Source organism: Platalea leucorodia, assembly GCF_965183815.1.
Source record: "Platalea leucorodia genome assembly, chromosome: 5".
Classification (NCBI taxonomy): domain Eukaryota; kingdom Metazoa; phylum Chordata; class Aves; order Pelecaniformes; family Threskiornithidae; genus Platalea; species Platalea leucorodia.
Genome location: NC_138827.1, coordinates 53,069,780 through 53,081,366, shown reverse-complemented (window position 1 = coordinate 53,081,366; position 11,587 = coordinate 53,069,780). Strand labels below are relative to the sequence as shown.

Genomic DNA, 11,587 nt, shown 5'->3' with positions numbered 1-11,587 from the left:
CCTCCCCCATGAGAGGTGGGTGCCAAGCTCCCACTTCCCCCTAACGCCCCAGATTGCTGAGGAAGTGAACGCCATGGGTTCAGAGCTATTTTTTCTTTTAATGCTTCATGTTTTTAAAAGCAAAGAGGAAGACACTCCTGGGAACAAAACAAGGCTTACCTCGAGGAAGGCTTTGTGGAAAGCCTCAGATACGTACAGGTCTGTACGGCCCTCTGCAATGATACCTGAAATACGAAATGGAGAAAGTTAAAACTATGTTCTTAGACAACAGCTCAAGAGAATACACTTCTGTCCTTCACGGCCTGTGTTCAAGCAGAAGGCATGTCTGCCCTAAAACAAGAATATCCTCCACCAGCTGCAATTGATTGCTTCACTCCAATGCCCTTAGCGCAGAGCAGGGCTGCGTGTCCATGATGGGACTGACAGAGTCCATCATTGACTGCACCAGCATCTAAATGCTTTCATGTTCTTGTTCCTCACATGCTGCTACGCTTACTGCCCTGGTGCCTGTGGAGGAATGGTCACCCCCCACCTCCACCCTGCACCACCCCGTCTCCACATCTGACCTGGGAGTCTGGCATTTTCTGGACTGAAGAGATCTTCCAGCCCCATTTTTCTCAGCTTCTCCTTGACACTGAAGCTGTCCTCGATGCGGAAGCGAGGGAGGTAGACAAAGAGAGAGACCTCTGTCATGGAGTCTATCCAGCCCTGCAGCTTCTCCGACGTCAGGGCTCGCTCCACCTCCACCAACGGTGTCCCAGCGTTGGGCAGGACCAGCACCATCGTGATATCGTCCCCTTTGTAAGGCAGCTCCAGCACCTGGACTTTGTCCTGGAGGATGGACGCATGGTGGAATTTGGACTCTTGATACATAATGGGGATTTTGCAGGTCTCACCATTGGCTTTATGAAATAAATCCAGTTTTGTGTTTGGGACTGGGAACTGTGATTTCCAGTGCCCCTAAAAGGGAGAGGAGGAGGACAGACACAAACATGAGCATCGTGTTTTCCCCCAGGAAAATGGGTTGCTCCCCTAGTTTTGTTTGCCATACCTTAAAATAAATGGTGTTGACCAGGACCAAGACAGTGAGATCATCAATACCTCTTTCTGGGATCACTTCTGTAATGCGCTTCTCTGTCTTATTAGCCACCCACTCATTAATGATCTTCCTGGAAAGTTCTGGCTTCTCCTGAAGGAAGATACCAAAAAAGGTTAAGTCAAGGGTTTTAAACACCTCTTTTTATTCCTTCTGAAGCAGAAATGATTAATAGGGTGTGTGCTTGGGGAGGACACTGCTCCCAGCGTAGTGCTGCAGCGTTTAGCAATGAGGAGTGGGGAAGTGACGGTAGTTACGGTGAGCTGGGACAGGAGGAGCTGCATCCCGTACTCCCTCCTGCCTTCACCGATGTCCCGTGTGCCCAGAGCGTGGCACTCCCTGCAGGCAAAGGATGAGGATGCAGCAAAAGGAGAAGGACAGGGAGGAAAAATCCCCAACCAATCAACGAGAAATCCCGAGCAGTTCAAACTCACTTTGAAGTTCAAGGGCCAGAGTTTCGCTCCATAAACTATTTCACTAATGTTCTGGTAAGTCTCATTAAAGACCAAGGACTTCTCCCCAAAGAGGCGGTTGGCTGATACCAACTCTGAGGATTTGTTGGCTTTCTTGTAAAGCCGGCAGTTCAGCTTGGCAAAGAAGAAGTGGATCTGATCAGATGTCTTCTCTGAAATGGTGTCAAATCGAAAGACCTGGAGGAGCCAGCGAGAAGGAATCCATGAGCAGGTTCTTGTGCTCCCACAGCTCCCAGGCCCCATAGCAAGTGGCGATGCAGCCTTTGCCTGCTGCCCAACAGCCTAAATCGTGGAGCCAAGAAATTTGCAGGCCCTCAGAGCTTCACCCTCTGTGTTTAATTTGGAACCCAAATCTACGTAAAAGCAACACATCGCTAGCCCAAGACCCTGCATTTTGGACTCCAAAATGCAGGATTAAACACTGCTCAGCATGCAGAGGTACTGCTCCTCTTTCTAACCCTGGCTTCCTCGCTCTCCATACTCTGCCTTTGACTGGTCCCGGCTTCTGACTGTCTTTGACCCAGTGTCTTACCCAAGAGAAGACTCCTCGCTGAAGTTCCTTTCCTGGAGCTAGCGGCAGGGCGCCTGCCCGAATCTGCCTCTTTCTCTGCCTCTGTTCCACACCCCCTTTCACTGCCCTAGCATCATTTTGTATGCGTCTGTCTCAAATGTGGGCATGACGTAGCTGGACCCTTTAGGTGATTGTGCAGAAGACACACTAAGGTCTTGGAGCTGTTTTCCTCTGTGTGATCCGACCCCTCTCAGGGAACAGATTCTAGCTTGGCATGTGAACCACAGGGCTTTCCCCAATGCTGTTAAAATGAACACAGTTTATGCACAGTGTTCACAAACCCTCTACCACACCCCTGCGAGAGCCTCACACGAGATGAGCATTGGGCTGATGGGGCCTGGAAGCAGCTCTCGGGACAGTGCAGGTCACAGGAGGACTCACAAGGTTTGCGCTAAGCCCTCCTGTGATGATGCCAAAGGCTGCTCCTTCCCAGCAGCAATTCTCATGGCCTGTTGAGCAATTCTGGTATGTTATCTGTTTTTGCAGGGAATGGGACTATGTAGCAATCATTTTGAGGGCAGATTTCTGCAGCACAGTGAATTTTTTCTTATCTGCTCCCAGCTGCCAGCTGGAAGGACAGTTATGATTTGTCTTCTACTACCCAACCTCAGGGCTTTAAGGCACAGAAAATCCCATAGCACGTTGCTCCACACAAACATCCAGGATCTCTGGCACCGTTCCCTACAAGGGAAAGGTGGTGTTACCAGCCCATTTGTATGGAAAAGGGGGATTAGGAGTGCAGCTCTGCATCCCGGGTGGCTCAGTGAGAGATGGGTCCCCTTCCAGTGGGAAGGGCTGCCCAGAGGGGAAGGCACAAGTGAAGATTTTGGAGATGTGGTTCGCTGCTCTGTTCTGCCCAAGCTGCGTGGATAACATCAGGAGACCCCAACGTGACTTACTCCAGAGGCAGGATTTGTCAGGACAGCAGCAGCAGGGACAAGTGGAGCAGTTTGATTCACACGTCCTTGTTGCAGGGAGAAAGGCCCCTCTGGGCTGTAGCCTCCCATCTGCGAGGAAGGTACAGGCAGTACCAAACCCCACATGGCAGACGAGTGCGCTCACAGTTGTCAGGTGAGCCGGTCTGACAGTGAGAAGGGTGCTTGGACAGGCAGGGGCTAACAGGTCCCACAAAAGAGCCAGAACTCAGGATTACCTCTCAGTCCAGGACCAGAGCTCCCGCCTCCAAGTTTAGGAGCCACAGCTGGAGGGAGAGGCTCCCTGCATACGGGCTCCCCTGCCTGGGAAGCCCAGGCCCTTACTGTGCTGCTGAAATACTGTCCCAACACAAGCAGAGAGAAGCTATTTATTCCTGGCTGAGTGCTCAGACTGTCCTTCAACTTACTACAAGGAGGCCCTCAAGAAATAACTGATGTTCCTGTGCTCCTGCAGGGTGGCAGAGCCCTGGAAGCCAGGTGGACTGCAGGGTGTCCCATGTGTCTTATTTTTGTCCCAAGGGAGAGAGAGAGGGAATGTGAAAAAGAGCCTCTCCCAATGGGATTTGATATCGTGGCTTTTCCCCACTTTTTGCGTAAGAACACGCTTAGCTACCTGCTCAGCTACATGCTTGCCCGATCTGCAAGAAACGAACTGTTCCCATTACCCTTCCCTCATCTCCCAAATGGGCTTCCTTTCCTCCAGATGAAAACTAACCTCTCAAACCCAGGAAATCCACCCTGAATGCTGGATCCAAATAGGGAGTCAGAGGAAAGAGCTGGGATCTAAACAAATCCAGAGACAAGCAGCCCGTGCATGTCCTTCCCAGGGCCTTTTTAAATAAAGGTCTCCCTTCCCAAGCCAGGGAGCCACCCTGACCCAGAGAGCCCTTTAGCAGCAGTCAGCCACTATCACCTTTGCTGTCTTTCAGACCCTGGTGACAGCTACAGGAAAAGGCTGAGGAAATGCCACCGACCTCCATGAGCTGCTGGAGGGTGCTACCACAAGCTCCAAGCTTGGTCATGGCAAAGGCTGTAGAAATGCTGAGGGGTGACATGAAGATGTTTTCCCCATTGTCCTTGGAGTCAGCCAGGTACTTGTAGAAGACAACAGCAAAGCGTGAGTTGGCCTTCGACAGCTCCCAGACCCGGGGGTTAGTAGACTCCGGGAGCTTGCCTTTCCCTGGCTCTTGCCCCTCGTCCTCCTGGGGCTTCTTCACAGGGTTGCGATAGATGCAGATGGGATTCACTGGGATGTCGCGTGGCTTTGCAGTGCAGACATCTTCCACGACGTACTGCTCAGGGGCAGCCAGACCCCAGACACCGAAGAGACACACCACAAAAAGATGCATTGTCCTGGAACCAGAAAGAGAGCGCTTACACACACTTGCCTGCCCAGAAAACCCAAGCTGCCACTGCGGCCTGGGGGCGCCGTTTCAGCCAACATCAGAGTGACAGGAGCCCCACAGTCCTCTCGAATTGTCCTTTTGTCCCGCAGCTGCAGGATAAATCAGGACAGACACCACCAGCAGGACAAACGTGCCTCTGGGCACACAACGCTTTTACAAACAATATACTCTGCATTCCTAGAGCCCTGGCTGCCCTCTTTTTAAGCAGCAGGCTCAACCCTGACAAGTTTGTACCAAAACATATGGACTGAACTTCCAAGCCTGCCCCATCAGCCAGCAAAAGGACTCTGCCCGTGCGGCGTTTCCCCAGGCCTGCCTGCGACAGAGCCAGCACAGAGCCGCCAAAGCCCCAGTCTGCAGTCCAGGTGCATTTATGATTCTGTACAGATCCTACCCGTCTTCCTCACGGGGAGAGCCCCCAGGTACCCCAAGCTTCACAGACCAGTTGGCCTTAGACAAAATGTTTTTGACTGTTTCCTTCCCCGGTTTGCTGGGGGAGTCTCCTAGTTTTCCTGGCCTCTCTTCTCCCTTCACCTGAGCTCCTCTTCAATTGCTGTCTGTGCTTTCAGGCTCACCTCAGCTCTACGCTGCTTAAGTTACTGATGCAGGAAACGCTACAGCAGAGAAGAGAGGTGATAAGGAAGAGGTCTCCAGGGGAGCTGGTCCCTCCATGTGTTGAGTATCTTTAATCCCTACAAAGTGTATTTTATAAGCATGTACGGTGTAGCTGGTGCATCACAGATATTCCTGTCCAAAGTTCACAACACCTCAATGCAAATTGACTGTCCCTGGTACCTGAGGAGGGTAGGCTAACGTTAATAACCATGTTCCAGCAAAAGCAAGTCTCTGAAAATCTCCCAATAAATCAGAGGTAATTTGTATTTTCCACCTTTGCTAAAGCAGGGGATCTGCACACCCCATCAGCTCTGGTGGCAAGGCCTCATCAGCCATCCTATGGCCGATTAAGTGGCACACAATATTTCCTCTGCACTGCGGTTTTGAGATGCCCTTTACGTGACTCTGTGTTGGGTTTGTTCACATACCCCATGGGAGGAAGCTCACAGACCACAGTCACAGCAGCTCGGGAAACAACTACTGGAAAGGGCTGGCAGCCTGCCCAGGACTCGCTCGCTGTGGAAGACTTTTTCAAAGAGAGGTCTAACTTGGGAGGGTCCCTGCCTGCCCCCACGTACTCACTGCCACAGCTACCAAGCGCTGCCTCCTGCATAACTAAATTAAAGATCAGCTGCATTTAGCACTGGTGCTCTCCATGTCTGTGGTCTTGCCAGCGCTGGTGGGCCAGCACCTGGGGGGAGGAAAACGGGAGCGGCTCAAGGGCCGATCTGGGATGCAGGAGACCTCTGGGTTCTTTCACAACCCCCTCCCCGGGGCTCTCGGGCAATGACTTCATCTCGGCTCCAGTTCCTCCACACAAGCAAAAATTACCTCATTTGGCACCAAGACCATAGCGAGCCCTAAGGGGCCCTCTCTAGCATACGCTAATAGCATAGCAACAAGTACTGCAAGAAAACATACAAAACAAGACATACTTGCTCAGGCCACGGCCACCGCTCTTGCTGGTAACAACAAACAGATTATCTTTCAAAAGGTTTAGGGTAGATGCAACACCACAAAGGGCAAAAAAAATCTAAAAGGGGAGAGAAGTCAACCAAATACAGAAACAAAACAAAACAGCCAGGGCAGGAGGGCAAGAGAAAGGAAAACTATTCAGACAATTGAAAGCACTCCAGGAAGCGCTGCTCTTCTGAAAATTTCCCTCCTACAGGAAAAATCAGCCAGCAACACGCCAGGCACATTTCTGTGCTCCGCAGCCCTAGGGCCAGGACCAGTGAGTGGCCCTTCGCTGCCTGCCAGCAGCCCTCCCTCACCCATACTTAATTCCCCCTGGCTCCAGCCGCGCTGACGTGCCTGCCGCTGGTCCCACCGCAGAAAGGACAACCTCGCTGCGGTCCCTGCCCTGTCACCCTGCTCACCTCCAGGGAAAAGCATGTCCACAAGCATGTGCTGACCTGCCTGCGCAAGCACAGCTGCCTGCTTCTGTCAAGATAAAGGCAGATCGCGGTGTCTGCCGTCACACGAAGTGCTGCTATTCTCACATTTAAAACTCAAAGCACAAGAGCAGGGAAAGCACCTCATCTTCATCCTGTCCTGATTTAATGGGAACCACTCCCTGTTTCTACTTCACAGTAAAGTCCTGACTCCATCAACTTAGAGGAGATACAAGACTTCATACTAATGCCTTAAATCAAATTTATCAGCCACTAAGGCTGGCTCAGCCCCTGACACACCCAATCTACGTGCGTAGCATTTCCTGCAAGAGGGGAGATGTGAGACTTGTGGCAAACTACCACCCTGAGAGGCGACAGCTACCCTGCAGAGCAAGAGCCCTTGCTATTTCTTAGGCCAGCTCTTCACTGTAGCACTTGGCCCAAAAGCACTCCTCCTCCCTCCACAGCTCTTTGGCACTCCCTTTTCCCCTGCAGCACTGCCACGCACTCCATATGTCAACTGCTCTCCTTCTGGAAGGATCCCAAAAGTATTACCACAACATCACTGCCTGAAAGGGGTTACTGGCAAGGAAGAATGTAAAAATTAGGAAGGGCTCTTTTCCTCTGCTTCACCCCTGTAAGAAGTGTAGAAAGCCGAGAAACAAGTTGCTGATTCAGCTCAAAATTAGAAGGCTCCAGGCAAGTGAACAGAAACCCCATCCCACGCCTGCTGTGCAACACAGCCGGGCTCCAGCCAGCGCAGGACATTTCCATCCCACTGTATCTCATCGCTGCATGAAAGGACGAGTAACTGGGCTTGCAGACCCACAGCTCGTCCTCCAACAAGCACCCTGCTGAACCTACCGGTGCGACCCACGGCAGCCTGAACGTCCCACAGCACCCATGCAGCGTGCTGAAGAGCCCAGCAAACGTTAAGTAGCTCAAACCATTTTGAGATTGACTTAGGCTCTTGAGAAGAACAGCCTTTCCCTGTCCGCCCACACCCCAAAAACAGAGCGCAAAGCAAATCAGCAGTGTTCTTTTACAGCCAGGCAAGAAATCGGTGATTACTCAGGACATCCTGACCTTATGAATTGCCCTCCACACCCTGAAGCATTGCTACAGGTTGGGGATAAAAGTCAAGCATGACACATTCGTGAGCTGTACAGAAGCGAGCCTTCTTAAGAACTGGGATGGGAGGGCCCTCTTGAAATGGCTCCTTGAGCCCATGCCCAGAACTAAAAAAACGCTCTGGCAGCAGCTAAAATTCATAGGCTCCTACAAAGGGAAATGAACCTGTGACAAGGAGTTAATTTACAATGAAAGATTAGTGGAATCTGTTTCTCTTACCTGCCCCTGTACCTCCAGCCTTCTGCTTTTAGGATGTAAATGCAAATCGTTAGGAGGACAGGCAGTCTTGCTTGAGCCCAAACCAGTCCAAGGCAGTTTCCCCACTGGATTTCTGTGCTCAAGCAGAGCTGGGACAGAAGCAGGGGAGGGTGGGAGGGGAGTAGGATGCTGAGGCCAAAGGCTGATGACCGGCTGCAGAAGGTTAAGCAAAGAGCAGAAAAAAAGCAATGTTTAGTTTGAAAGAGGTTTTAAAGTTCAATCTGACAAGGGAAAGTTTGACCACCTACCCCACGCAAGTGCCAGATGCCTTCAATTCTTGCCAATAGAAAATTAAGTCCTCATACCATGAAAAAAAACCCCAAACTTTCAAGAGTTCAAATAAAAATGTGATGATCTAAGGTATTTGTAAATCTCACTTTGGTATCTTGTAGCTCAGCAAAATGCTCCTCTCTGCCCCAAGCCCTGTCACCCCCCATTCCCAAACAAACAGACACGAGTTGGGAGAAACTGCCCCACTTCACACTCTGCAGTTTCAAATACGTCCCTCTTAACTACACTCACCTTTTCACTTGCACAACTGGAAAGCTGAGGATTAACAGCATCTCCCCCCACCTCCAGCCCATGCATAGCGGTGTTGGGAGCAGGACTGAGCAACACAATTTCAGACGTAGGACGTGGTTGCTCCACAAATTCAACAACATTGCCTCCGGAACGTCAAAACCTAGGACCTGGCTGGCTCAGCGGGTGCTAAAGCTGCCCTGTTACTGGCCTCCAGTAAGGGCTCAGGTCTTAATGGAAAGTGCAGCTGCAAACTGGTTTGGAGGAAAGTAAAAGACCTTACTATACCAATAAGGGCTAGAATAAAAATGGGACAGAGACTGTGGAGATAAATGCATGTGAAGGAAAGGATGACATACTCTGGACCCAACTGTGCTTTCGTGGGTTCCCCTCCGTAGCCCGGGACCACAAGTGCCCTCTTAAAAACTGCCTCTGCCCAACATAACATCGTTTTTGCTCTCTCATCAGTTCTATCATCAGGGATATCTTCAAAAGCAAGCACAACAGCTACACAATTCCCTCCCAGCACTGCCCAGCAACACACACAAACGCCTGCTCCTCAGCATTGCTTTCTGCCTGACCGCAGATCAGGCCAGACCTGCAATGCAAGTCGGTGAGTAACCCGCAGGTTGGGCACCAGCAACCCGCAGCAGGAGGCAGCGCGTCCTTTATGAGAAAGGGCTCTCACACCATACCTTGTTGCTCCAAGCGGCTGCTGGTTTAATTTTCCAAGGCAAATCATACACTTGCAGGTCCCAGGGTCTTTGCAGGGAATTACGGATCCTCCACACCCAGCAGGCAAACATCCAAGCACAGGTTTCCATCCACCCAATACTTAGTTTAATGCAGTAAAAACGAGAGCAAACACCGATCATATTTTGCACATCCCGTATACCTCAAGCTAACGTGAATGAACTCTAACCAGTGTGACAAAGCATACCAGCATTGCGACTGCATGCTGCTTCACTGTAGAAGAGTGGCCAAACACCTAGAACTGAGCATGGAAGTGCTTCCTTTAATGATGGTGGCCCTATTAACAGTGAGGTTAATTTCAGAAGTGACACTGTAGGGCTGCAGTAATCTATAAGCTGCCCAAGCCAGACCCTCTAGGGTGGCTGATAAGTATTTTTTTTTGAGCATGGTACGTAAGTGGCAATTTATTGCAGATTCAGCTCAAATAAACAACCCAGCATTCAAGCCTGAGCAGAGCTATACCCAAGGAAGCATCCAAAATGGCAAGTGCGTTAATACAAATCATTAGCTGCCTTGTTTGCTCTAGCGGAGGGACTGTTTTTCTCCCAAAGCTGCTGTTCACAGAGCCAAAGCGGGGACTAGCTGCTCAAAATCACCAAGCACCAAAGCTCTAAGCCTGGTGGCCTAGGGCAAGAGGGATCAGGCACCACACCTCAGTTTGAGTCTCTCCCACACTCAGCGGCCAGGGGACAGGGAGTCAGAGTTCATAATCACAGGGCAGGAGGTTACAGAAACAACTCAAGACATCCCAGCCAGGACAGGGGACCCCTTCGCTTCAGGGTGCTGCTGCCTCTTCCACGTGCCCGCGGAGCTGTGCGGTGTGGCACACCACTGCCTGCCACCTCTGCAGGACGATCGCAAGCTCTGCTCCCTGCTTCTCACAGAAAAGAGCCCTGAGCAGCTTACAGCAGCAGGGAGACAGCACGCTTCCTCAACATGCTTGCACTGTCCTCGCATTGCCCCTTTTTTTGAGAAGCTGGAAACAGCCCTTAAAACGTACCTGAGTAGTGAGCAGGAACATAAGTTTGCTTAATTTCGGTTTGTGCTTTGGGTGCTCACTGTTGAGTTTTACAGCAACGCATGGGGAAAAAAAAAATTTCCAGCAGCTGCCATCCACCTGAACCCAGCCTCCCCTCTCTTCCATATACAAAGACCTCCAAGTTTCCCCAAAGGTCTTCTGATGCAGAGCAGCCACTGCTCCCTTCTACAGGGATCTGATTCTCCACAGCACTTCAGGTCTTTAAAAGCCAACCACTGCAGAAATATACTTTTTTTTTTTTTTTTAAATTCCTGAGTGAGTACCTGAGCATCCTTGACCCTCAGACTCGTGAAAAGGAAACTATCACCAACTGAAACATCCATCTTTCTGCTGGATTGCCCACTGAATACAATTCCCTTTACAGGAACTGCATGCTTCAAGCCATCCAGCAAGAAAACACAACTGTGTGGAAGTGTGAGGGGGCCTAACAGTCAGCAGTAATGGGCTTCAGTCCATCCAGCAAAGTGCACGCTTCAGACTGGATCCACGGTGCCTGAGCTCAAAAGTAAAGACAGAAGTGATAAACATATGCATGAACTCCCAGGGCAGAAGGCTGTGCTTGCCCTGGAATAGGAGAAGGAATAATTTTTCAGCAAAGCAGCAGCTTATTCCATATCAGACTCTGTTCAGCCAGTCTCAGATTTATAGCCAGCTACTGACTGACTACAGCCCACAAACAGGAGTGAAAGGAGAAGAATAAAACCCACAAACTAGACGGTGGGGCAAACCTTATTCTCACTCTACAGCAAGTTCCAAAGCAGGCTCAACATTAGAGGCACACTGCTTGCTGCTTGCTCCTTGCTCTGAAGGGCTTGTTTTGTTCTGTTTTTCAAATACGTAGACTCTCTTCGAGCAAAATAATTAATTTTGCTAATTGAGTATCCTTTCTTGTTCACCCCTGTTGAACACCTGAAGAAGCCACTTTGCTTACAGGCAGAGTCAGAGGAGAACAGACCAGACCCCCAAACAGAGGCACGCGGCTCCTCTGCTATTTGGCTTCTCTTATGCTCCAGCCCGGCAGAGAACCCGGCAGAGACACCTTGACCTGGAGAAAGGCTTACACAGTCAGTCTTACACATCACACAAAATTTAGAAGAATGCACATTCATTCCAAACAGAAAATGAGAGATATTTCAAAGTGTTCTCCATTAATTTATCATTTAATATAAATGCTGACAGAAAAGCAGATAAGACCTTGTAGACACTTCCATCTATTTACAAACCAAGTACTGAATCACCACCTTTCCACTCTTTTCTTTTTTGTTGAATCTGCAACTCAAAGGACCCTTAGACACTATGTAGAAGCAAGGTAAGGCTGAATCAGCTTTAAGAGGGAGAAAAGCCAGGTGCAGAGGGAAGTAGAAACAGCATTTCAACATATGGCTTTTTCTATATAA

At 50.2% G+C, this 11,587-nt stretch overlaps 1 protein-coding gene across 1 annotated transcript in view; it reads right to left on the bottom strand.

Moving 5' to 3' along the window:
* SERPINC1 (serpin family C member 1) overlaps positions 1-11,587 on the bottom strand; it is a 19,466-nt gene extending 7,879 nt beyond the window's left edge. The window contains exons 1-7 of the mRNA XM_082311598.1: positions 8,402-11,587; positions 7,841-8,032; positions 4,050-4,428; positions 1,531-1,746; positions 1,052-1,189; positions 567-960; positions 160-224 (exon numbers count right to left, since the gene is read on the bottom strand). Of these exons, the coding sequence (XP_082167724.1) occupies positions 160-224; positions 567-960; positions 1,052-1,189; positions 1,531-1,746; positions 4,050-4,428; positions 7,841-8,032; positions 8,402-8,541 (1,524 nt within the window). The 5' untranslated portion in view covers positions 8,542-11,587. The remainder of the gene's footprint in view (positions 1-159; positions 225-566; positions 961-1,051; positions 1,190-1,530; positions 1,747-4,049; positions 4,429-7,840; positions 8,033-8,401) is intronic.